Consider the following 27,876-nt stretch of genomic DNA (forward strand, 5'->3'; position numbering starts at 1 on the left):
TAACCAAAGAATTTTTCAGTAGTCATAAATCTATATTTTAAAATTGAGTAAATGTCCCCATTTACCTCCACCAATTTTGTAAAGCAGATATTAACCAAACTTCAATAGTTATAAGACAAAAATTTAATGAAAATTGGACAGTATGTATAATCCAGGGCTAAATAGTTACATTGGACTGGAGTAGAAATTTAAAATACAATAGATGCTGGAGTAAATGTTACATATTATCATCATCTGATTCATCTTCTTCCTTCAGAGATTCCTGTTAAGAGAAAATAGGTGTTTAAAAATGATTTTTAAAATTGTTATATCCCATACCTGTGGGCAAGTTAAGCTACAACCACTTGAGTTAAGTGGTTAAATTCCTTTACTTGTAACTGAATGAACAGTTCTAGAATAAGATACCCACGCAACACCGGGCGCGGTGGCTCAAGCCTGTAATCCCAGCACTTGGGGAGGCGGAGATGGGCGGATCTTGAGGTCAGGAGATCGAGACCATCCTGGCTAACAGTGAAACCCCGTCTCTACTAAAAAAAAAAAATACAAAAAAACTAGCCGGGCGAGGTGGCGGACGCCTGTAGTCCCAGCTACTCGGGAGGCTGAGGCAGGAGAATGGTGTAAACCCGGGACGCGGAGCTTGCAGTGAGCTGAGATCCGGCCACTGCACTCCAGCCTGGGTGACAGAGTGAGACTCCGTCTCAAAAAATAAAAAAAGACTAAAGGTGATTTTTGAGACTCTATCTCAAAAAAAAAAAGATACCTGCACAAAGATAATTAAGCAAATGTTGCTCTAACATGCAATGACTGTATCTTTGATAGAATGTATACTTAAGAGGCCAGGTGCAGTGGCTCAAGCCTGTAATCCCAGCACTTTTGGGGCCGAAGTAGGCAGATCACCTGAGGTCAAGTTTGAAACTAGCCTGGTGAAAACCCGTCTCTGTATTATTGGTGAAACCAAAAATGCAAAAATTAGCCAGGTGTGGCGGCGTGCTCCTGTAATCCCAGCTACTGGGGAGGCTGAGGCAGGATTGCTTGAACCCTGGAGGCAGAGGTTGCAGAGCAGAGATGGTGCCACTGCACTCCAGCCTGGGTGACAGAGCAAGACTCTGTCTCAAAAAAAAAAAAAAAAAAAAAAAAAAAAAAAGAACATATACTTAAAAGTCCTAAAAAAACTCTGCACTCAAACCCCCCACAATTTTTTTGGAACCAAGGCAACTGTACCCACTAGAGATAACCTAGAAAATTTCTATTCTTAGTTCAACTGAACTATTAGTGATATTTAATAGAAGCCACCCAAGTTGATTTATATTATTCAACACAATTTTGGTTAGAGGAGTTTTTTTGTTTTGTTTTGTTTTGAAATTAGGGATGGGGTCTTGCTGTGTTGCTCAGGCTGGTCTTGAACTCCTGGGCTAAGTGATTCCCCGCACTGTACCTGGCCAAGAGAAGTTTTTGTGCTGTGGCTTACCTTAGCATATTTTTCTGCTTCTTCCCTTATATCTTTTGGAACAATTTCATGTCTTCCATTAGTTACTGTAAATTAAGCCACATATGTAAATGAATTTTAAATTGAGTACTGTATTGTAACTTGCAGTATACCACAGGATCTACCCAATCCACAGATCTGCCTCACCTAGGGTTGCAAAGTTGTACTATGAGTAATACTCAAATATTTTAGTGTGCTGCTTCCACATGAGATTATATGTGCCTACACATTAAGTTCTTATGGAAATGAAAGTAAATTATGCTATGATTTATAAATCCTGAGCATTAATTTATAGCATAGTATCTTTAAAACCATGAAATGGATGTTTCAAAAAATAACCTGTTCACAGCTTAAGTCAATTATTAAGCAGAACTTTCCCTTCATTTAGACAACCTAGTAAATTTGTTTTAGCTTTCATTATTTTACAAAGGACTCTCAGTTGTAAATTAGCTGTGGTACAGATAATTCCTAAGGCAAATAAATGTACAAAAATAACTTACATTCACCAACCCAGCTGAGTTCTAGTTCAAAAGCTTTATCCTTAACTTCATCATGTACTATGTAAATTCTAGAACAGAAAAGGGAAAGGTAAGATTTTGGTAACCTCCAAACATTGTAGTAGTTCACAGACCCATAGTCAGTACAAATTAGAATGTCCGTCCATAATAAAATTATAAAATTACACAGACACATTCTACATAGCATTTAACATTAGAGAAGACAAATTACACAGGGACTGAAATGAAACATTTGCTCTCCCAACAAATAATCAATATATCTAATCAACCCAAGTTCAGTTTATTTTTGCCCATTGCTTTAGAGATATAACTTGGGTGGGTGCAGTGAGTGGCTCACACCTATAATCCCAACACTTTGGGAGACCAAGGCTGATGGATCACTTGAGGTCAGGAATTTGAGACTAGCCTGGCCAACATGGTGAAACCCTGTCTCTACTAAAAATACAAGAATTAGCTGGGTGTGGTGGTGGGTGCCTGTAATCCTAGCTACTCAGGAGGCTAAGGCAAGAGAATTACTTGAACCCAGGAGGCAGCGGTTGCAGTGAGCCAAGATCACACTACTGCACTCCAGCCTCGGCTACGGAGAGAGACTCCGTCTCAAAAAACAAAAGATATAACTATAAAAAATACCTCAAAGAAAATGGATTCACTAGGAAGAAGTGTCATTAACTGTGCCCTTTTAGGAAATTTATTTTTTGTCCCATTAATTTTAATATTTTTAAAGCCAACTAATTGGCTGGGAACAGTGGCTCGTGCCTGTAATCCTAGCACTTTGGGAGGCAGAGGTGGGCGGATCATGAGGTCAGGAGATTGAGACTCTGTTTCAAATAAATAAGTAAAACCAACTAATTTATGTGTTTGCAATTATTATGGTCTCTTCAACCTACAGCTTCTTGGCAGTAGTCTTTTTAAAGCTCCTTGTCCATTTTATAATGGCTTATATGCCACAAAACCTGGCCTTCACATTGTAGTACTTTACAAATTACAGCAAAGAAGGAGGCACTGCCATGCAACATATTAAAGTAACATAAAAAGTATCAAGAGGCCAGGTGCGGTGGCTCACATCTATAATCCCAGCACTTTGGGAAGCCAAGGCGGGTGGATCACAAGGTCAGGAGTTCAAGACCAGCCTGGCCAAGATGGTAAAGCCCGTCTCTACTAAAAATACAAAAATTAGCCAGGCGTGGTGGTGGGTGCCTGTAATCCCAGCTACTTCAGAGGCAGATGCAGGAGAATTGCTTGAACATGGAAGGTGGAGCTTGCAGTGCGCCAAGATTGTGCCACTGCCCTCCAGACTGGGCGACAGAGCAAGGCTCCATCTCAAAAAAAAAAAAAAAATCAAGAAATTAAGTACAGTAGCAGAGTATAGCTTTTATCTAATACTTTCCACTGAGTTACACACCTTACTTTTTGGAGGGTCTTCTAAAACCTTGCTATAATATGAGAGGATCTCAATTTTTTAGAACTAAGTAAAAGATAACATGCTGCTCCATTTTCTTAAATGAAGAAGGGATGGCTTTCCTAACATGGAACACTTAATAGATGACTACCATTATACCTAAATATAAAAGATGGCAAGAACTGACTTCCAGAAGCACTTCAAAGGATTGGTTCAGTGAAGGAAACAGAGTATATCATGATAAAATACTACACAATTCAAGGAAGATAAATGACTTCCTTTCTTAGCAGTTCTGCTGTATGTTGGTTCCTAATGTTGCCATTAGAATGGCTTCTGCCTGCTTCACAACTGAAACTGGAAGGGCGGAAGGGAGGAGGAAGCAGGAGGGGTAAAGGCAGTAGCAGTAATGATGGACCAGTTTATAAGAGACTGAGTGTCATGTAAATGGTATGTTTATTATACAATAGAGCCCATTGGAATTTTTTTTCTTCCTTGTATTGTTAGATGTAAAACCTGAGACACTACCGTACAGAGAGCTGATTGACTAGACCTTGTTCATGTAGTTCTAATGTGGAATAGTTAGAGGTGTTATGAATTATCTGAATATAACTTTTGAATCTAAAAAGCTGGCTATACAACGTGTTTTGTTGCCATCTTTGTAATACCAAATGTCTACACTCTTTTATCTAGAAGAAGAAAAATTTTTGAAACATCACTACCCAGGTTAATTGACTTTTTTATTGCTTACTGTCTAAATACCTGTTACATATTAATAGTATTCTAGTTTACATACCTGTCATCAACTATTCAGGGTTTCTTAAGCTAGTTTTTGAAATGTTTTGTAATACTGCTCTTACCTTGTTATAGGAACTTTTATAATAAACCTGAAAAAGTGAAACACATCTTTCCCAAATAAACAGATTATGTAAATGAGCCAGCTTCATGGATCATGTATGGAAATTAGTTGTAAACCTGTAAAGTTTGTAAGCATTCTTAGAGGCAATCTAAGATTATTATTATTAGTACTTAAGAGATTTGAGAAGTTGGGAGCTAACAAATTAAGGCCCTAATGGTACATTATATGTCCTTAACCTGTAACAGGAGTTTGTCAAAAGCTATTTTTCCCATCCTATTCATTACTACTAAAAAATGTGGCTTGAAAACATTTTCCTCCTTCATGAGGCTTCTTAGAATGTTAAATTTACCTTCTAAAACACACTAAGTTATTTTACAGGAAAACAGCCTCTTAGGATTAATGTAATATATATATGCAAAGGTCAAGTGAAATATTTTTGTGGATGGTAAGAAAAATTTCAACTTACATTTTTGCAACTTCTTTAACAATATCACGGCAGGTCATTTCTTTCATCTACAGAAAATAAAATGTATATTCATCAGAAGAACATTTTCCACTTGTGTAATTATTTTCAGTTTTATACTCAGATATAAAACCAAGGAAAATAACCTGAAGTCTGAAAAAGACCAGAATCGAAGTTTCCTGATTCATATTTTAATGTTTTGAAATTTATACGCCAGGCCAGGCGCAGTGGCTCACACCTGTAATCCCAGCACTTTGGGAGGCCAAGGCAGCCGGATTGCCTGAGGTCAGAAGTTCAAGACCAGCCTGACCAACATGGTGAAACCCTGCCTCTACTAAAAATACAAAATAGCCAGGCATGGAAGTGGTGCGCCCCTGTAATCCCAGCTACTCAGGAGGCTGAGACATAAGAATCTCTTGAACCCAGGAGGCAGAAGTTGTAGCGAGCCGAGATTACGCCACTGTACTCTGGGCGACAGAGAGACTCCGTCTCAAAAAAAAAAAAAAAGAAAAAAAAGTTTATACACCAAAAAAGATATTCCGAGATATCCTATAGTTACCACTAACTTTGTGATAAAATTATAAAAATCCACAGCCACCTATAAATCTGAAGTCTGACCTGAAGTTTGAACGACTGGAGAAGACATCTGATTCTCTTTATAGCCAATTTAGGCTAATAAAATGCAAACAAATCATTAATGTCTACTATATGCAAGATACAGAAAGATGAAGGAAGGAGTAACAAATCATCCTTTGTGGAACTATTCAAAGCAAAAATGCAAAATACCAGGGAAAGCTTTGAAGAACCAAGATTTGAGCAGGTTCTTAGAATATAGATTGGATTGGATTGGATTTCAAGAGAGATGAACATATAAAGCAGAAGTGGGAAGCCAAAAGCTTTTTTCCAAATTAGAATTAAGCATTCTTTCATTGAACACTTGGAAATCAAGGTAGAAAAGTACCCCTAGGGCCTAGTTGAGGAGTCTGTATGTCGTTAGGTTTTGATAGTAACCAGTGCAAGATTTTATTATCAGACACAGGTTTCTGAATAGACAGGCATTTCTGAACAGACATGACAGGATCAAAACCATGTTTGCGCAAACTGCCCTTCATCTATTGTGGATACATTGGGGGATGATGGAATATAGTGAAAGATAACAGGTGCTCATACAGCAGTCTAGACTTTAGGTGATTCAACTACTATATATTTAAGCTAGATTATCTTTTTTTCTTTTTCAATTTTGAAATCTGGATGCTCAAGCTATGCCTGCACAACCACATGAGGAAGAAGGAACAATGACAACAACAAAACACTAAATTTAAATTTAAGAATACTAATCTTAGGAAATAGATAAACCATTATTTGGGTACAACTAAAGGCAAGTGGCATAGACTCTTAAAGAAATATTTTGGGGAAGAAAAAGACTAAAAGAGATCTAAGGAAGAAAATGTGAACCTCGACAGTTTGAAACAGTTAAAAAGGCAGTGTAGAAATTGCTCAGGCAGTTTGATTATGGACTATTAGATGATACTTGGGTTTGATAATGGTGTAAGGAGAATAAAGTATTTAGGGATGCAATATGCCTGCAGCTTTTTTCAAATAGTTTATAGGGGAGGGGGATGTGTAAGTGGTTAACTGAAGTCTAACTAGATGAGTTTGTTGTAAGCTTATGATGTTTACAGTTCTTCATGTTAAATTGAGGGTGATCACAGGAAGGGAAAGAATACTGATCTTTAAATTTTTGCCCTTATTGGTTAAGTTCTGTATTTAGTGAATTAACTGCATCCTACAAAGTCAAACTTGAAAAGCACATTTTAAATGGCAAATATATTTTTACATATGTTTGTAAAGTTTTTATTTTTTGGTAAACCATCAGAAGAGAACAATGATACAGAGCAGGGGTCAGCAGATGGATTCTGTAAAGCATCAACTTGTGAATATTTTCAGGTTTATTAGCTGTATGGCTCTGGTTTCTGTTCCCTGTTCCAAATGTTATAGTCTACTATTGTATTTTCTATAAGTAGCCACGGACTGAATGTAGCTGTGTTCTAATAAAACTTACACAAAAGCAGGCAGTGGGCCATAATTTGTAACACCTGATTCACAGCATAATTTTGTCACAAACTGTAAGTGTTCCTCAATTAAAGTGACTTTTTTTCCTTGATTTTTGTCTGGGACTTACTGTTTTTCCCATTCCTTACTAGGATTTAACTACAGAAAGACAGTAATTGCTCTAAATATTCTAATTTCCTTTATTTTTTTGAGATAAGGTGTCGCTCTGTCGCCATGGCTGGAGTGCAGTGACGTGATCACAGCTCGCTGTAGCCCCCAACTCCTGGGGCTCAAACAGTCCTCCTGCTTCAGCCTCCCAAGTAGCTAGGACTACAGGTACATACCACCTCACCTTGCCAACATTCTGTTTTAGGAGATAGGGTCTCACTCTTTTGCCTAGCCTGGTCTTGGAACTCCTGGGCTCAAGCAATCCTCCCAACTTGGCCTACCAAACTGGTAGGGTATTACAGGGGTAATCCCCCTCAACTAGTATAAATATTCTAATTTTCAAATTTCCATATAATAGTATGGAGAGATGAAAACAATAGGAAAAGAGTAGAAGATAGGAACCTAGCATCAGACTAGTAAGTGTGCAATGGAAAAGAACGTAGGTCTAAGACTCATAAGGTCTGGATACTGTTCAGAACCAGCTGATTCTGTGGTCCTATGCAGTGTGTTTAATCTGCAGTTGAGCTTGGGCTAAATGACCTCTAAGATCCTTTTGTCAACTTTACTAAAATACGAAACAAATTAGGCTTTATAGATGGTTCTAGAACTCAGCATTGTATAAATGCCAAGCGCGAATAAATATTTTCTAGAAGCTGGTCTTAAATAAGTTGAATGAGTAGTTGAGAAAGATTCTAGTACAGCATTAACATTTAAATGTATGTGAAATTTTATCTCACTTCAGTTTACCAAAACACTGATAAATTGTACGTCTGCTTTTTAGGCAAGTTTCTGACAGGTCATCAATAATACTGAAACAGTATCCATGAAGTCTTTAAGTTGATCAATGTATGGCTAAAAGGAAAACCAAGCTTTTAAGAAAACTTTTTCACACTAATAGCTATATGTTGTGAAAAAATAAGTGGGTAGTTGTAAGAGTATAGGCTAAAATTTATGCCTTATGTGGCTAGAAGCAAAGTTAAGAGAACCAGTGGAGCACAGCCAGACATAAAAGCTGTGTTCCAAAGAAAGAAAGAATATAGGAAAAATACAACTTTTTATTAACTCAAAATTTTAAAATTTTCAAACTAGAGCTCACATAGATTCATAAATAGGTTTCAAGGATTTTGTGAAATCTCATCAAAAGCTGCGTTTTTCTAGATTGAGGCTTTATAGCAGTTATTAAAAATCATAAAGGGATGTATAACACAACTCTGTAGATATGTTATCAGCTTTCACATTCAGTGACTTAGCAGCCTCATAAAGCTCTACTCTAAACATCAAACCACACCATATCCTTAAACCAAGCTTCTCCAGCCACAGGGCGCAGAGCCAAACACAAATTCAAACTTTAACACGTTACGAGATTTTTTTTTTTAAGCTCATCAGCTAGCATCACTGTTGGTGTATTTTATGTGTGGCCCAGGGAAGCCAAATGATTGGACATCCCTGCCTTAGACTGAAATGTCTGTGGTGATAAAATTTCACTGCATTAGGATGACAATGTAGTAAAAATTCAAGCATTAATTATTACCTGAAGCTTCTCTATTTCCGTCTTTGCAGCTTGCCTGGCTTTGCCAATGGCACAGCCCCAATAACCCTATTTAGAAAAAATATATATATAATCACTGAATTAGTATGCTATCATATATAATTAATGACTACTAATGTTTCTATTTATAACCTAGTGAAAGGATGTTAAATGACTTTTAAAAGCAAGTATGGAAAAGTATAGTCAAACACATTCTGATGAATGCCAAAGGGCTCAAAAATATTAAAATACCAAACAATTCTAAAACTACCTCTATTTTTAATAGAGGTATATCCAAAAATATTTAAATTGCGTAATCATATACACTTTGAGACATTTTGGGGAACATGAATGGGAAAGATTTTAGCACTATGAAAATGAAAAATGAAATTATATATTCCTGAGACACAGAAATAAAGTTAATTCCTATGAGTTCAGTATTCTAAACCCCAATGTTTTTATTTTGTAAATTTTTTTAAAGAAAAGGATGCACAGCCAGGCGCAGTGGCTCATGCCTGTAATCCCAGCACTATGGAAGGCTGAGGTAGGCGGATCACCTCAGGTTGGAGACCAGCCTGGCCAACATAGTGAAACCCCATCTCTACTAAAAATACAAAAAAATTAGCTGGCTGTGGTGGCAGGTGCCTGAAATCCCAGCACTATGGAAGGCCGAGGTAGGCGGATCACCTCAGGTCAGGAGTTGGAGACCAGCCTGGCCAACATACTGAAACCCCGTCTCTACTAAAAATACAAAAAAATTAGCTGGCTGTGGTGGCAGGTGCCTGTAATCCCAGCTACTAGGGAGGCTGAGGCAGGAGAATCACTTGAATCTGGGAGCCAGAGGTTGCAGTGAGCAGACACCACGCCACTGCACTCCAGCCTGGGCAACAGAGTGAGACTCCATCTCAAGAAAACAGTTAAGAAGCGGTAATAATAGGCTGGGTGCGGTGGCTCACACTTGTAATCCCAGCACTTTGGGGAGCCGAGGCATGTGGATCACTTGAGGCCAGGAGTTCCAGACCAGCCTGGGCAACATGGTGAAACTCTGTCTCTACTTTTAAAAATACAAAAACTAGCCAGGTGTGGTGATACAGGCCTGTAATCCCAGCTACTTGAGAGAAGCTGAGGCACGAGAATCCCTTAAATCCGGGAGGCAGAGGTTACAGTGAGCCAAGATTATACACTGCAGTCCAGCCTGGGTGACAGAGCAAGACTATCTCCAAAAAATAATAATAATAATAATAATTTAGGGAAAGCTCTTAGAAATCACATTTAAACCTTCTCTTTAAAAGGGAAGGTAGGGCAAGGTGGCTAACGCCTGTGATGCCAGCACTTTGGGAGGCCAAGGTGGGCGAATTACTTGAGATCCAGAGTTCAAGACCAGCCTGGCTAACGTGGTGAAACGTCGTCTCTACTAAAAATACAAAAATTAGCCGGGTGTGGTGGTGCATGCTTCTAATCCCAGCCTACTCAGGAGGCTGAGGCAGAATTGCTTTAACTGGGGAGGCAGAGGTTTGGCGCCACTGCACTCCAGTCTGGGCGACAGAGCGCGACGTTGTCTCAAACAAAATTAGGTCCAGTGCGGTGGCTCACGCCTGTAATCCTAGCACTTTGGGAGACTGGAGTGGGCAGACCACTTGAGGTCAAGAGTTGGAGACCAGCTGACCAACATGGCAAAACCCCATCTCTACTAAAAATACAAAAATTAGCCAGGCATGGTGGCGTATGCCTGTAATCCCAGCTAATTGGGAGGCTGAGACAGGAGAATCGCTTGAACCTAGGAGGCAAAGGAGGTTGCACTGAACCAAGATCGAGCCACTGCACTCCAGCCTGGGAGACAGAGACTCCATCTTAAAAATAAATAAAATAAAATAAAAGGGATGACATGGCTGGACATGGACGCTCATGCCTGTAATCCCACCACTTTGGGAGTCCAAGGCAGGAGGATTGCTTAAGGCCAGGAGTTTGAGACCAGCCCTGGGAACGTGGAAAGACCTTGTCTCTACAGACACCAAAAAAATACAAAAATTAGCCAGGCATGGTGGCATGGGCCTGTAGTCCCAGTTACTTGGGAGGCTTAGGTAGGAGGATTGCCTGAGCCCCGAAGTTAAGAGGCTGAAGTGAGCTATGATTGTGTCACTGCACTCCAGCCTGGGCAAGAGTGAGGAAAAAAAAAAAAGAAATTAAATACAGTTTTAAGACAGTGTTTATAGTAAAAAAGGAAAATCACATATTCAAAATACTATATGCACTGTATAGCTTCTATAAATAACGTACTGAAAACAACAAATCTTTCCTCTGCCTCGTATCGGTTATTAATGATAAACAAGAAAACATGGTTGGGCACGGTGGCTCACACCTGTAATACTCCCACTTTGGGAGACCCAGGTGGATAGATCTCTTGAGGCCTGGAGTTCAACACCAGTCTGGCCAAAGTGGCAAAGGCCTGTCTCTACTAAAAATACAAAAAAATTAGCCAGGTGGTGCACACCTGTAATCCCAGCTACCCGGGAGGCTGAGGCAAAAGAATCATTTGAACCTGGGAGGCAGAGGTTGCAGTGAGCCGCTGTGCTCACGCAACTGTTGTTAGATCAACATCAGATCCAACGTGAGCCATTGGATCACACCAGTGTGCTCCGGCCTGGGTCACAGAGTGAGATCCTGTTCCACCAAAAAGGAAAAAAAAAAATGCTGTTGGACAAGAGGTTGTTGTAAAAAAAAAAAAAAAAAAAAAATTCCTTGAATGAGTTTTTTTAAAATTTCATATAATCTTATAATGAGACTTAAATGCTAATGAAATACCATTAAACTAAAATAGAATTTCAAATGATTCAAAAGTACTCACGTATGAAACACCTGATGGGTCAATCATGTAGAGTTGCGCACCGTCATTCACACTGTAAGACCCTAACATGAAACTGCATAAAAGTATACAAACAGCTTAAACCACAGCAATAACATAAAAGTATTTTTGAAAAAATGATTAAAATGCAATTATATTTTGTTTCTGAGATAAATTACTAATATACATATAACTCATAGTACTTTCATACAGTGGTTTCAAATAATTAAAACTAGTACATACTTGAGATTATTCAAAATTCATGTAGCTTTTGTTTGTTTAATATTAATCTTTCTGATTAAGGTCTCCTAGAAAGTCTAGCAGTACAGGGAAAGGAGTAATGATAAGATAGATGAAAATCAAAACTAACGAGAGGGCCCAAAAAATAAGGCATAAACACAAAAAGGTCAAGGGAACAAAATTTCTGGCAGAGAGTATACTGAATCCATGTGAAATCCTTTCTACCCTTCATTCTATTTCCCAATATCCTGCCAGTCATTTCTCTGCAATAATCAGAATTGGTTCAGTGTATTTTTCTATGCTCAACAAATTAGGCTATTAGCTGATTGTATGAAATACTGATTTTCTGAAATTGCAACATACAGTGGGCACTGTTTCCATGAGTTCTGCATCTATGGATTCAACAAACCACAGATAGAAAACTTTCAAAAAACATTGCTTCTGTACTGAACAACTGTGATTTTCTTGTCATTATTCCCTAAACGATATAGTATAACAGCTATTTACACTGTATTAGGTATTGCAAGTAATTAGAGATGACTTAACATATACAGGAGGATATGCACAGGTTATATGCAAATACTTAACCATTTTATATGAGGGACTTCAGCAACCTTGGATTCTGGTATTCATGGGAGGTCCTAAAACCAATCCCCCACAAAAACCAAGGGACGACTATATTTGCCTTAGAGTAGAAATCCCCCACAAAAACCAAGGGACGACTATATTTGCCTTAGAGTAGAAAAGAAACCAGCATCATCTTACACATCATCTCATATTCAATTCCCATCCCTACCGTCATTTCCATCCATCTTCTACCCTGATATGAGACTTATCCTTCAGAATATATAGCTCATTGTCACTATTTTAAAGCCTTTCAACATTTTCTTTGCTGAAAATCAGCATGGAACACAGACTTTTACATGACTGGACCCCTTCCTACATCTTCAATATCATCTCTAAACCTCATACTCTACACACCAAGCATACTTAACTATCTCTGGCCCAAATATTTTCATACCAGTTCCTGTGCTTGCAACTACCAAGTCTCCTTACAGCTCACACTCTTTTCCTTGCCTCCTGTCCAGAAACATTCTGTTCCCTAATTGTTGTCCCTTTACCATATCACCTCTAAGATTTTATCAGTGTGACTTCACACCTGTGTCTCCACATCTATGACTAACTTAGTGCCCAATAGATGTTTACTGAAAAAGTTCTCTCTGGCCCGGCGCGGTGGCTCAGGCCTGTTACCCCAACACTTTGGGAGGTCAAGGTAGGCGGATCATTTGAGGTCAGGAGTTCAAGACCAGTCTGGCCAACATGGCAAAACCCCATCTCTACTAAAAATAAAAAAATTAGCCAGGCGTGGTGGAAGGCGCTTGTAATCCCTGCTACTCAGGAGGCTGAGGCAGGAGAATGGCTTGAACCCGGGAAGCAGAGGTTGCAGTGACCCGAGATCGTGCCACTGCACTCCAGCCTGGGCGACGAGTGAGACTCCATCTCAAAAAAAAACAAAAAAAAGTTATGGGAAAAAAAAAGTTATCTCTACTATTTTTACTTCCTTGAAAAGAGTAGAGAAGTTTGATGAACTCAGAGCTCAGTTGAAAGGTATTCTACATAGTCTGAAAGCAAAGTGTTTCATAATGTAATTTAAGTGAGAGGCTTAAGAATGACTAATGTCAGCCTGGGCAGCATGGTGAGACCCCGTCTCTACCAAAAAAAAAAAAAAAAAAAAAATTAGCCAGGCATCGTAGCCCATGCCTGTGGTCCCAGCTACTCGGGATGCTGAGGTAGGAGCATCGCTTGAACCAGGAGGTGAAAGCTGCGGTCAGCCATGATGGCACCACTGCACTCCAGCTCAGGTGACAGAGCAATTGTCTCAAAAAGTAAAACAAAACATAAAACACTAATGTAACATTACCAATAGAATAAAACTCACGTTTTCTTTAATATCTGTCTTAGTAATTAAATATGACTGATGATAAACAACTCAAAGGTAGGACTACAGCTGAGCACTGAGATGTTAGTATATGCACTATTTTGACCAAACATGTTTGACTTTTTTTTTTTAAAGTCATAAGCCAAACATGTCTTTTCATTTTAGAAAAATCTAGTCATAAGTCTTCTCTGTGAAGCCAAATTTGAATATTTATACCTATTGCAGGTCTTTATGCAGCTGAATCCCCACTTCACCCCAAAATAAAGTATCAGCACTTCACTTTAACAGAAAGAAAAACTGTGCTTAATGGGAATTGTGAGATGTAATTTTGTATGGACTAATTACTGACTGCCAAAAATAATCTCCATTTAATAGCATATTACCTACAGGCTTAAAGTATATCAGATGGAAATTAATGAGAAAACTGAAGTATAATTGGCTGCTTAATGTTAACACAGCATATATTTAAAATTACCTAAGAATATCAGGGACTAATACCAGAGAGTTTATTATAATAAGATTAAAGTCATTGTTATCAGTTCCTTGTTTTATAATCACTTCAGATCTATATAGTCCTTTTCACTATTCAAACTTTTCTTTTTTTTTTTTTTGTAGAGGCAGAGTCTCTATTGCCCCGGCTAGAGTACAGTGGTATGATCACAACTCACTCACTCCACCATTGAACTCCTGGGCTCAAATGATCCTCCCAAGCAGCTCCTAAGTAGCTATGACTACAGGCATGTGATACGGCACCTGGCTAAATTTTAAATTTTTTTGTAGAGATAGGTTCTCTCTACGTTGGCCAGGCTGGTCTCATACTCCTGGGCGCGAGGGATCCTCCCACCTCAGCCTCCCAAAGTACTGGGATTACAGGCGTAAGCCATGGCACCCAGCCTCAAGTAGTTTCTATGTACACTGTTTTATTTAATAATTGCCCTAATACTTCTCGATAAGAGTTCCTATTTTTAAGTATGTAAAAGGCTAAGATTCTGGGGAACATAATAATTATCTATAGTACAGATCTGCCTTTTGAATAATTCACAAAATTTCATACCTGCAGCCAAAAGGTCTAACAGCACTGTAGAGTGTATATGCATGCACATACATGGCCACTCTGTCTGCGAGATGCTATGAAGGGAAGCAGAAGAGCTTATTAATAAACTTCTATTACTGTCCAAAAGGTTTCTCAACATGTTATCAACTTACTTTTAGTGGAATGTTGTAGCCAAAGTTAGATCTAAAGTTGGAAGCTTCTTCTCTTGCTATGTCTGCTAAAGAACGAGCATCTGCCAACAAACCTGCTACTGCCTGAAAAAAAAGCACCAATTTACTAGAGAAACACATTCCTATCACAAATCAAAGTCTGCAATTATTAAAGATTCACTAAATTTTTTTAACAAGTATTACCATTCAAAATAAACTTTTTTGGTTTAAAGGCTCTCTACAAGGCATTTTGATGCTTGAGTATGAAATTATAATTTAGAAATTTACTAAGTATAACTTCATTGCTTTGTCCAATGCTCATATTCAGGACTATTTCCTTTTTTTTTTTTTTTTCTGTGACAGAGTCTCGCTCTGTTGCCTGGGCTGGAGTGCAGTGGCCTGATCTCCACTCACTGCAAGCTCCGCCTCCTTAGTTCGCGCCATTCTCCTGCCTCAGCTTCCCGAGTAGCTGGGACTACAGGTGCCCGCCACCACGCCGGCTAATTTTTTTATATTTTTAATAGAGACAAGGTTTCACCATGTTAGCCAGGATGGTCTCGATCTCCTGACCTGGTGATCCACCCACCTCGGCCTCCCAAAGTGCTTGGATTACAGGCGTGAGCCACCATGCCTAGCCAATATTCAGGACTACTTCTATCATAAATCCTCTTCCCCTGATTTACTACCTCATTATAAAGAAAAAAAACCATGGGTCTTGGTCACATTTCATCTTTTTTTTTTTTTTTTTTGAGACAGAGTCTCACTGTGTCACCTAGGCTGGAGCGCAATGGCGCCATCTGGGCTGACTGCAACCTTTGCCTCCCAGGTTCAAGGGATTCTCCTGCCTCAGCTTCCCCAGCAGCTGGAATTGGCTAATTTTTGTATTTTTAGTAGAGACAGAGTTTGGTTTTGCCATGTTAGCCAGGCTGGTCTTGAACTGCTGACTTCAGGTGATCAGCTTGCCTCAGCCTCCCAAAATGTTGTGATTACAGGTGTGAGCCACTGTGCCTGCCCCAATTTTGATCTTTTCTCTAAAGTTATTACAGGTTGAGGATATCTAATCCAAAAATCTGAAATTTAAAACATTTCAGAATCTGAAACAAACAAACAAACAAAAAACAGAACTGCAGTTACTACGTATGTGCCGAGAAGCCCTCAGGCACTGCAGTGAAATCACATGTTAGTGTGGCATATTTTTCTTTTTTCTTTTTTTTTGAGACAGAGTTTTGCTCTTGTTGCCCAGGCTGGAGTGCAGTGGCGCAATCTCAGCTCACCGCAACCTCGGTCTCCTGGGTTGAAGCTATTCTCCTGCCTCAGCCTCCCGAGTATCTGGGACTACAGGTGCGTGCCACCATAGCCCGGCAAATTTTTGTATTTGTAATAGAGACGGGGTTTCTCCATGTTAGTCAGGCTAGTCTTGAATTTCCGACCTCAGGTGATCCGCCTTGCCTTGGCCTCCTAAAGTGCTGGGATTACAGGTGTGAGCCACTGCGCCCAGCCTAGTGTGGCATATTTTAAGTTTGGAGAAAAATGTCCAAGTAGTTCAGTTTGAACATTAGATCATTTTACTACATTCCTTTCAATGCCTTCACATCTTTCAGAAGCTAGTCTGTCAGTGGTTGCTATGAAAAAAAGTAAGTAATGTGCAAAAATCAGTGTGAAACAGGAAATTACAGGGGCTGTATCCCAAGTTGGGAAGTTGTGCAGTGTACATACTAGAAATTTTGGTTGCTTAAAATGAAATAAAACTTTAATTTTTAAATAAAAATATTTTTCACTATATGTGTATTTTTTTAAAAAATGGCTACTAAGTTTTTAGGATGTAAACACTAAGTTCTTTGGACCTAAATACTTAAAAACGAAACCATTAGGTATTTTTAACCTAGAGAAGCCATGAGAAAAACTACTGGGACACTTACGGTACCATAAACCAACCAAATTTGAAACCCTCTAGCCTAGGACAGTTACAGAATTTAAAAGTGGTATCAAAATCTTTAAAAGCCTTTTTTTCCTATGCTACCCAGTAATAGTAATAATAATTACTAAGAGATACTGAGCACTCATTACATGTTAAACATTTTACATAATAATTTTTAACCTCACAACAACTGTATGTGCCAAGTACTATTATCACCCTTGTTTTGCAGACAAGAAAATGGGTGTTTAGAAGAACTTCTCCAAGGTAACCCATGCCAGTAAATTATACCACTTAAAGAATCTTCTATTGCTTTAGAGAAAGCTTACTATAAAGTCACATAATTCTCAAATCACTTGAAGATGACAACTGTGGAAGGAGGGAGGATATTAAGCCTTAATTTTCTCCAACCCTCCTCAATGTCTAATGTTGGCCGGACACACTGGCTCATGCCTGTAATCTCAGCAACTCAGGAAGCTAAGGCAGGAGGATTGCTTGAGCCCAGGAGTTCAAGACCAGCCTGAGCAACACAGCAAGATCATATCTCTTAAAACAAACAAAAAGTTATCCAGGTGTGGTAGCACACTTGTAGTCACAGCTACTTGGGAGGCTGAGGCAGGAGAATCACTTGAGCCCAGGAGCACAAGGCTGCGGTGAGCTATGATCATGTCACTGCACTCAAGCCTGGGCAACAGAGCAAGGCCTGCGTGTGTGTGTGTATATATTTATGCATAATTTTTTTCAAAACATAAACTTTTTCTATTACATAAAAATATACAAGATCACCTCCTACTAGCTAGGTTACAATCTAGCACATTTCATCAAAACATATCAGTTTCACTGGCAATAATAAATCTGTTCAGCATGATTCTTAGCAAACTAACAGAAGAACAGAAAACCAAAAACCACATGTTCTCTCTTATAAGTGGAAGCTAAATGATGAGAATTCATAGATACAAAGACAGGAACAACAGACATTGGCGCCTACTTGAGGGTGCAGGGTGGGAGGAGGAAGAGGATCAGAAAAAATAAGTACTGGGTCCTAGGCTTAGTACCCGGATAACGAAAAAAATATGTACAACAACACAAAAAATCAAAAGAAAACGTATATATACACAATGGAATACTGTTCATCCTTTAAAAAGAATAAAATGCTAGGCTGGGTGCGGTGGCTCATGCCTATAATCCCAGCACTTTGGGAGGCAGAGGCGGGTAGATCACTTGAGGTCAGGAGTCCGAGACCAGCCTGACCAATATGGTGAAACCCCATCTCTACTGAAAATACAAAAATTAGCTAGGTGTGGCAGCGTATGTCTGTAATCCCAGCTACTGGCGAGGCTGAGGCAGGAGAATTGCTTGAATCCAGGAGGCGGAGGTTGCACTGGGCTGAGATTGCACCATTGCACTCCTTCCTGGACGACAGAGACTCCACCTCAAAAAATAAATTAAAATATGGCCGGGCGCAGTGGTTCAAGCCTGTAATCCTAGCACTTTGGGAGGCCAAGACGGGCGGATCACAAGGTCAGGAGATCGAGACCATCCTGGCTAACATGGTGAAACCCCGTCTCTACTAAAAAATACAAGAAACTACCCGTCAAGGTGGCGGGCGCCTGTAGTCCCAGCTACTCGGGAGGCTGAGGCAGGAGAATGGCATAAATCCGGGAGGCGGACCTTGCAGTGAGCTGAGATCCGGCCACTGCAGTCCAGCCTGGGCGACAGAGCGAGACTCCATCTCAAATAAATAAATAAATAAATAAATAAATAAATAAATAAAAAATCCTGTCATTTGCAGCAAAATAAAATCTGTTCAGGAGAAAAATATTGAGATAAAATAATCTTTGAAGAAGAAAAATTAGCTTTATGGTTTACTGGTTATACTTTACCAGTACCTTTTGTGTTTGTGTGTAACATTAAATCTCACTTAGATATAAGAAAGCTATCAGCTGAACGATGTGGGTCATATAAGGTGTCTTTTCATTTAGAAGGGGCTCTGGAGTAACACGCAGACCCACGTTTGAATCCCAGCTTTTCTTTACTAACTGTGCATCTAGTTTTTCACCTGTGAAAATGGCATGAGGCCGGGCGCAGTGGCTCACGCCTGTAATCCAGCACTTTGGGTGGCTGAGGCAGGCGGATGATCACTTGAGGTCAGGAGTTCAAGACCAGCCTGGCCAACATGGTGAAACCCCATCTCTACTAAAAACATAAAAATTAGCTGGGCATGGTAGCAGGCACCCATAGTCCCAGCTACTTGGGAGGCTGAGGTAGGAAAATTGCTTGAACCCAGGATGCAGAGAGTGCAGTGAGCTGAGATGACAACCACGGCAATCCAGCCTGGGTGACAGAGCGAGACTCTGTCTCAAGCCAAAAAGAAAAGAAACAAAATGACATTGATATAACCTTCACTGGATTGTCAAAATTAAACAAGGTAATTTATATAAAGAGCTCCCAGCATAGAACCTAATATACAAATATTCTCCTTTCTTCCTTTCCTTTTCAGGTGGCCGGATTAGAATCATTTCATTCTTTTTTTTTTTTTTTTCCCGGTATTGGTTCTTACAAGCCAAGTCTGCCATCTATGTAGGGTAACTGTGGTATATACCAGTAGTGTATTTATGGCTCGGCTTGCAATTTAGTCCCTCACAACTTAGATACCAACTGCATGAATAACTTATTTCAGTGATGCCCTATGAAACTATTATGGATGTGTTCACTTTTCCTTTTCATTAAACATCCTTTCCTGATGTTCCACCTTATATAAAGGTGTTTGCTATCTGATGGCATCTTTACTGTGACAGTGATCCCCACAAGAGATACAGAAAGCTAAAGATTCTTCACCTCTCAAGCATATGCCTTCATCAGTGATGTGTGTTGCCAAGATCTCATTTCTACACATACTCCCCACCCCTCTCCCTCTCCTGCTCTTCTTTCAGCAACTTGGATTTTCCCCCATCACTAATAAGGTTATGAGAATACTGCCTTTCTACTTGACAGTGAACTGGACCAATGCAGTAACTCGCTCTGATTACTTTTGTGACTGCACAGTGATCTATTCCAATCAGTTACTTCAAATGAAATTGGAAAAGACAAAAAGGAACATTTTAAAACATTACCTTACCATTCCAACATGCCGATCAACATTAAAAAGTCGTTTGTTGGAACCTTCTTCATAAAGTTTAGAAAGGACTAATTTTTCTACCCCAAAGACAACACCATCTTTGCATCTGATTCCAATAGCTGTACTGAAACAAGGAGAAGAAAATCAGTTTTTTAACTGAAAATAAACTTCATAAACTTACAAAAAAACAAAATAAGTAACATTTAAAGGCATGCCAAATACCTTAAAACATTTGAAAACCAGGAAGAGAAAACACACTAAAGTGTAATAAATACATTAAATCCATATAAATATCATGTGACCCTCCCTCCAGAATCTAGTACATCATTTGACTAAAAATATATTAATATATAAGTATAAAAATGCTAATGAAACACAATATGGTGCAGTGTCTGACTTATGATAATTATGTTATAAACAAATGACATAAATTCATGTCCACTAAAAATGGTACATAACAGACATATAAAAGACAGGTTAGATACAAACTTAAAAGTTAACAGTGACTGTTCTGGGTAGAAGGATTATGATTTATTCTTCCTTTTGCTCATCTCTTTCTTCCAATTTTCCCATAATAAACATATTGCTTCTAATAAGTATATAAGAGAATAAAATATATGTTCTGCTACAACTGTTTAAAATAAAAAGATCTTAAAATAACCTCTTAAAGCCAGGCATGGTGTAATCTCGGCACTTTGGGATGCCGAGGCAGGAGGATCTCGTAAGCCCAGGAGTCCAAGACCAGCGTGGGAAACGTGGCGAAACCTGGCTTAGCCAGGCATGGTGGTACACGCCTGTAGTCCCAGCTTCCTGGGAGGCTGAGGTGAGAGATTGCTTGAGCCCAGTTAGGTGGAGGCTGCAGTGAGCCAAGATTGCACCACTGCACACCAGTCTGTGCAACAGGGTGAGACCCTGTCTCACACACACACACACACACAAAACCTCTTAAGTAAAATGTGGAGAAATTACATGTTGCCATTTCAAGATGAAAATGTGTTACACTTTACTGTTCTGTTCCTTTTTGATAAAGGTAGTTCTGATTGGAAACAATAGAGACAAAATAAGCAATGCTTGATTGTACAGTTTTCTGGTAAAATTATCTCAACTTTCTCTTCTTTTTTTTATTTTAAAGAAATGGAGTCTTGCCATACTGCCCAGGCTTGACTTGAAGTCTGGAGCTCAAGTGATCCTCTCACCTTAGTCTCAGTAGCTGGGACTACCAGCACAACTTCTCTATTTCGGGTAACAGCATCACCAAACTCTACATCCTCCAGGTTGAGCTTCTATTTACTATTAATTTTTTTTCTTCAAAATTTCCTTCATGTCCACTTCTTTACAATAATTATACCAGCATTGGGATCCTTATAATTTCAGGCCTACATTACTACAGCATCTTTTCTACTTCTCTAATCCATTTTATCTAAGACCAGCCTAATTGCTAGCTTTGTTTCATTTTGCCAGTCATAATCTAAAAAGGGATCCACAACCTAAAAAGCAGGGGAATTGTGTCATTCACAGGTCTCTTAAAATCTGATGAAACTATGGCATTTCTTCCCAGAAAAATGAACAGATGCACACAACAAATTTTCTAAGAATTTCTGACACTCCTTCCCCAACACTTTAGGTGTCTTCCATAGCTCCCCTTGCAAGTTTAAACTCCTAAGAGTCTGACAGAGCCCCCTGAGCATATTCAATTTCCTGTTATAAATTCTGTACTCTAGTGAAGTTACCTCACTGTCAACCTTCAAACACCTCATGTTCATTTTTTATTCCATGTCTTTGAGGTTATCCTGGATGCTAGAATACATTTCCTCTTCACCACTGCTAATTTAAATGAATTTCCCCAAAAGGTTTGCAAACTTACTTGAACTCAAGCTCTACAGGTCAGAATGTAACCTCAGGACTTTGGAAGGCCCAAGTGAGAGGATTGCCTGAGGCCAAGAGTTCAAGACCCATCTGGCCAACATTTTGAAACCCTGTCACTTTTTTTTTTTGGAGATGGAGTCTCGCTCTGTCTCCCCAGCTGGAGTGCAGTGGCGCGATGTTGGCTCACTGCAACCTCCACCTCCCGGGTTCAAGTGATTCTCCTGTCTCAACCTCTCAAGTAGCTGGGATTACAGGAGCACACCGCCACACCCAGCTAATTTTTTGTATTTTCAGTAGAAACGGGGTTTCACCGTGTTGCCCAGGCTGGTCTCGAACTCCTGAGCTCAGGCAATCCACCTGCCTCAGCCTCCCAAAGTGCTAGGATTACAGGCGTGGCTCACGCTCAGCAGGAAGCCTGTCTTAATTATCTCAACTCAACATCTTCCTCAATGTTTAAAACATTCTTGAAAATCTGGAAATCTCTGAGATCCGCTCAGGCAGTCTTCAAGGTCAATAATTTTCAAAAGAATTCAAAGACTTCGGCTGGGTGCAGTGGCTCACACCTATAATACCAGCACTTTGGGAGGCCTAGGCAGGCGGATCACTTGAGCTCAGGAGTTTGAGACCAGCCTGGGCCACACAGTGAAACCCTGTCTCTACAAAAAATTAGCCAGGCATGGTGGCACATGCTTGCAGTCCTAACTACCTTGCAGGGCTGAGGCAGGAGAATAGCTCGAGACCAGAAGGTCGAGTCTGCAGTGAGCTGTAATCACACCACTGCACTGCAGCCTGGGTGACAAAGCAAGATCCTATGTTCTGCCCCTAAAAAAAGTTTTTTTTAAAAAAAAGGAATAACAGGCCAGGCACAGTGACTCACACCTGTAATCCCATCACTTTGGGAGGCCAAGGCAGGAGGATTACTTGAGCCCAAAAGTTCAAGACCAGCTGAGGCAACACAGTGAGACCATGTCTCTTTTTTAAAATGAATAATTTTTTTTTTAATAAGAAACTATCATTTGTTCAGTTTTGGTGTATCAAAGACAGGTTACATAGATCGTTAAAAAGAAGAACTTTTAGGCTGGGCACGGTGGCTCATGCCTATAATCCCAGCACTTCAGGAGGCCGAGGCAGGTGGGTCACCTGAGGTTGGGAGTTCGAGACCAGCCTGACCAACATGGAGAAACCCTGTCTCTACTAAAAATACAAAATTAGCTGGGTGTGGCGGTGCATGCCTGTAATCCCAGCTACTCGGGAGGCTGAAGCAGGAGAACTGCTTGAACCCAGGAGGCGGAGGTTGCAGTGAGCCAAGATCGCGCCGTTACACTCCAGCCTGGGCAACAAGAGCGAAACTATGTCTCATTATAAAAAGAAAAAGAAGAAAAAGCACTTTCCTCACTTTTTCTCTTTCTGAGACAGTCTCTGTTGCTTAGGCTAGAGTGCAGTGGTGCAATCTCGCCTCATTGCAACATCCACCTGCCAGGTTCAAGCAATTCTCCTGCCTCAGCCTCCCAAGTAGCTGAAACTACAGGCGTGTGCCATCACGCCTGGCTAATTTTTGTATTTTTTTATTTTTTAGTAGAGACAGGGTTTTACCATGTTGGCCAGGCTGGTCTTGAACTCCTGACCTCAGGTGATCTGCCCCGCTCAGCCTCCCAAAGTGCTGGGATTACAGAAGTGAGCCACCACGCCTGGCTGCGTTTTTTCTTCATTCAGGAAAAAAACACATTCGTTTTTAAGGTTTCAACTTTTAAAAATATTTCATCTTTGCATAAATCTGACTTTTTAAAAATCATATTTAGGCTGGTCGTGGTGGCTCACACCTGTAATCCCAGCTCTTTGTAATCATCAGAAATATAGGACTGGGGCTACTCTTTGGGAGTGCAAGGCAAGTGGATCACTTGAGACCAGGAGTTTGAGACCAGCCTGGCCAACGTGGCGAAACCCCGTCTCTACTAAAAATGCAAAAATTATCTGGGAATGGTGGCACATGCCTGTAATCCCAGCTACTGGGGAGGCTGAGGCAAGAGAATCACTTGAACTCAGGAGGCAGAGGTTGCAGTGAGCCAAGATCATACCACTGCACTCTAGCCTAGGTGACAGAGTGAGACTCAAGTCTCAAAAGAGAAACAGACATAGAAAAAATCTTTGCTGAATCGAACATGTGACTAATTGCAAAAGACATTTAAAACACAAGATGTATGAGACATAAAAAATAACAAGGTCACAAATCTAATGGCCAAGGAAGCCTATGATACAAATCAAGAATTTGAAAATGGAAAACAAAAAGATGATAATGAATGTGATTTTATATACTCTGCAACATGGATAATCTAAGTGGATAATCCTGGAATCAACGAGAAATACAGGACTGGGGTTCATGGAAAACATCTGGCCTAGAAAGAGATCTAGAAATGAAGAGAGATTTGGGGACATATACTAATTTGTACCAAAGTAACATAACAAAGCCTAATCACCAAAATATAAAATAAAAGGAGACATGTAATACCTGGTTAAATTTTCTTACCTACTATTCTCCACAGCCTTCATAGCATATTCAACTTGAAAAACTCTTCCGTCAGGAGAGAATGTAGAGGCTGACAGGTCATACTTAAGGAGAAAAGGCAACAGTAAGCTTGTATCTTTGGCAGTAATGACCATACAGTTTCTTCCCCTCTAAATGGCTTAAGCATCAGGAACATGTTACATCCCAACAAAGACCTTGCTTTCAAGAGAGGAAAGGGAAATTTGTCAGAGCAGCAACAGTAGCTAAGGTAAAGCTATATACCTTAGATTTCAGCTATTGAAGAGTAATGGATACAAGTCCCAGGTGAAGTCAGAACACTTTTCACACAGACTACAAAACTCATTTTTGAAAAAGATTAATATGGGGCAGTAGAACCACCACTGGAGTTCGAACATTTAAATTTGTAACCATAACTCTGCAATTAACAAACTAAAAGACTTCAAACAAATCATTTGGCATTCACCAAGCACTTAATGAGTATCTATTATGTTAGTCCACTACATGGAATACAAAGGTGATCACTCATTCATTAAGTCCTTCAATTTCAAATCAGACATGAATCTAGGTGCTAGAGATACAGCAGTAAATCAGAAAAGGCACTAAGATGAAAATAAAAGAGTAAAGCAATGGAAGGAACTACTACAGACTACATCATCAGGGAAGGCCTTCTGGGGCAGTAATATTTAGGCTGAGTCAAACCTAAATGACAAGAAGCTAGCCATTTAAGATATGAAGGAAAAGCCTTCTTGGCATTTGGCACAAAGATCTTAGGGTAGAAATAAGGCTAGCACAGTCAAGAAACAGAAGTAAGGTCACTGTGTCCCGAGCACTGTAAGCAGCAGAAAGAAGAGTAGACTGTGTTAGTGAGGTAGCTGTGGGTCAAATTATGTTGGGTCTTCCAGGCTGCAATAAGGACTTTGTATTTTATTCTAAATGCAACGAGGAATTTAAGCAGGGGGAGTGGTATGATCTACATTTTAAAAAACATCATTCTGGCTTTATGTGGAAAATGAATTCTAGAGAGAACAACAGAAGCAAAGATAAGGTGTTCCAAAGATAGTGGTACTAGCTTAGACAAGAGAAGAGGTAGAAGGGAATACTTTTTCAGAGTATAGTAAAAAAATAAAAATAATAAAAATAAACTTGCGAGGCCGGGCATGATGGCTCATTCCTGTAATCCCAGCACTTTGGCAGGTCGAGGCAAGCTGATCACGAGGTCAAAAGATCGAGCCCATCCTGGCAAACATGGTGAAACCTCGTCTCTACTAAAAATACAAAAATTAGCTGGGCGTGGTGGTGTGCACCTGTAGTCCCAGCTACTCGGAAGGCTGAGACAGGAGAATTGCTTGAACTGGGAAGCGGAGGTTGCAGTGAGCCAAGATCGTGCCACTGCACTCCAGCCTGGCGACAGAGCAAGACTCCATCTCAAAAAATAAAAAAAAAAACTTGCTAAAGCGTTGGTTCTGGAAGTAAAAAAAGGAATTAAAGATGAATCACAGATGTTTTCATATGACCATTCACTGAGCTTAAGACTGTAGTAGATGCAAAATGGCAAGGTAAGGAGAAAACCCAGAGCTCTACTTTGACATGCAGTACAAAATAAACAATCAAGTGGACAGACGTGTCAAGCAGACAAACAGTTATTCATATCTGGAGTTCTTGGGAGAAATGAACACAGAAGATAAGCCTTCAACAGTGGTACTTTCTGAGTCTGTTTCCTGATCTGTTAAACCCAGATCATTAACCCTACCATTGTTACTAAAATATCCCACATGGTTATATTATCAAGTATTCTTTAAAAGGTTTGTAGAATGAAATACTATTAATTGAAGGTAATAATATAATTGCAAAGTCAGTTTGCTACAAGATTTATTATTGAGCATTTACTTATCTAAGAAAAGTATGGCAGAACTTTAGCATTCATAACCGAATGGATTAAACCATTCCAGACATAAATTGCCTATTATCAAATTTAGAACACCAGTACTTGAACTTAAGGCTGAGCATGAGAATCTTGTTAAGTAGAAATTGAGGAACTGAGAAACTCATTATTCAGTAACTCTAGTGCAAATAACCAATAAATCTTGTAGAAACTGTATTTTCTATATAGAGAAGTACATAAAAGGAGTAAACTGCACATATACATACGTTTAACAAAGGAAAACCAAACAAGTTAACAAGTCCCACTGCAAAATCCTCAACAGTCTATCAAAAGTCTGAAGCTGTTAAGTTCCTAAGTAACCACTTAAACGTTTACGGGATAAATGCCTACAAGTGCTGTTAGGTACTTTGTATAGGAAAAACAAGGACAAAGGAAAAACTGAAGGATTCATCAGATTTAGTTATTCAGATCATTTTTATTAGTTCTGTTCCGACAGGGTTTCCAGTGACTCTTAAACTGAGCGGTCGATGATCTGCACACTTAAAGACAGAGAAGGCCCGTGAATCAGCAGCAACCTGGGAACTGCAAACGCAGTCCACAGAAAGCACGATCTCCAGACCGTGGAATCCCAAATCTCACTGCCTCGGTGGTTCTCAAGAGAACACACTATTTCAAGCCCCACGAGTTTCCACTTTCGGTTTCCCTAAGTGGCTGAAGAAAGTGACTCAGCAATCCAAAGCTGCTCCAAACCTCACCGCGGCGACGCCAAGCCGGCTACACCTGGGCTGAAAAGCTTCAGGAGTCATGGTCACCTGAGACGCAGGCCTAGCATATAGGGGATAAAGACGACCGGTCTCCAAACAGCTGCAAGTGGCCCACCCAGCCGAAGGCGGTCTTAGAGCACCCCAGGTCCGCGAAACCCTTGTGGTCTGTCCCAGTTCCCTTCAACCCCAAGCCTTAGGTTAAACTATCACACCCAGAGACAGCAAACTCACCCCGGTGCCGATGGAGCTCATCGTGCTAAACCCAACGGGACGCGTAAGGATTCCAGGCCTAGAGCGCTTCCCCTACACCACAGGATGCCGCAAACTAGTAACAGACCCGCTCATTGGCTGCATCGCCAACCAATAACCTTTTTCTCTGTGGCTCGTTCCGCGGCTCCGGCCCCCAGGACCAGGAGTATTGTGGGAAAGAAGCGGGACGCTAGAGGCTGGCGGCGCGCATGTTCAGAAGCAATAGAGGCGGGGTTGGGGAAAGCAAAGGCTCCGCCTTTAGTTCACGTACTTTGAGTTTTTGGCGTCGTTTTATCTGAGAAGCTGCTCTATTCCTTTCCTAGGAATTATTATTTATCTTTTTATATTATTATTCCCTCCTCGTCACTGTATTCTGTCTTTAAGCAAAAGGGAGAGATGCTCGTATACTCACAAAGAATAGAAAAAGCAGTAGGGGCGAAGTAACCTGTCTTCCTCCGCGTCCCCATCCTGACCTAGAATCTTGATGGCATCCACCTCACCTTCTTATGCCAGGCTCTCGGGAAGTTTCGCTTCAAGGGTATCGTCTTTGAATTCAGCTTGGAATTTTACACAAGTATTAGTACTCTTTCTATGAGTATAACGCTTTTTGGTAGAGTTAAAGATATGTCTGATTAAAGATATTTATTGAGCGCTAATGTATTCCACGTGTTCAAGAAAAAGCTGTAAACAGAACATACCACCGTTTCTAATGGAATTTACATTCAGTAGGAAGAAATAGATAACGATAAATAAGCAAAATAGTAAGAAGGAAGAGTGCTTTAATAGAGAATGGAGGTACTAACTTTAGGCAGTGTGCTCAGGGAATGACTTTCTAAGTGAGTGATATTTAAAATAGGATAACAA

The 27,876-nt window shown here is 40.0% G+C and overlaps 1 protein-coding gene and 1 pseudogene across 3 annotated transcripts; both read right to left on the reverse strand.

The window, feature by feature from the left end:
- Positions 1-105: 105 nt before the first annotated feature.
- On the reverse strand, positions 106-27,201 carry PSMA3 (proteasome 20S subunit alpha 3). 3 transcript variants are annotated; one of them, XM_050799713.1, is made up of 11 exons: positions 26,995-27,170; positions 24,118-24,200; positions 19,728-19,851; positions 14,698-14,799; positions 14,546-14,619; positions 11,316-11,388; positions 8,474-8,539; positions 4,726-4,772; positions 1,987-2,054; positions 1,469-1,533; positions 106-262 (listed from the first exon to the last, which is right to left on the reverse strand). In XM_050799713.1, the coding sequence occupies exons 1-11, from the start codon at positions 27,013-27,015 to the stop codon at positions 218-220; spliced, it is 768 nt and encodes a 255-aa protein (XP_050655670.1). In that variant the 5' UTR covers positions 27,016-27,170; the 3' UTR covers positions 106-217. The 3 variants fall into 3 exon arrangements, with proteins under 3 accessions (XP_050655670.1, XP_050655669.1, XP_050655671.1); XM_050799712.1 differs by having other exon boundaries at positions 106-1,533; positions 26,995-27,201; XM_050799714.1 differs by lacking the exon at positions 24,118-24,200 and having other exon boundaries at positions 106-1,533; positions 19,728-19,846; positions 26,995-27,176.
- On the reverse strand, positions 14,818-19,699 carry LOC126959923 (protein GVQW1-like; annotated as a pseudogene).
- Positions 27,202-27,876: the final 675 nt, after the last annotated feature.

Source organism: Macaca thibetana, chromosome 7 (genome assembly GCF_024542745.1).
Source record: "Macaca thibetana thibetana isolate TM-01 chromosome 7, ASM2454274v1, whole genome shotgun sequence".
NCBI lineage: Eukaryota > Metazoa > Chordata > Mammalia > Primates > Cercopithecidae > Macaca > Macaca thibetana.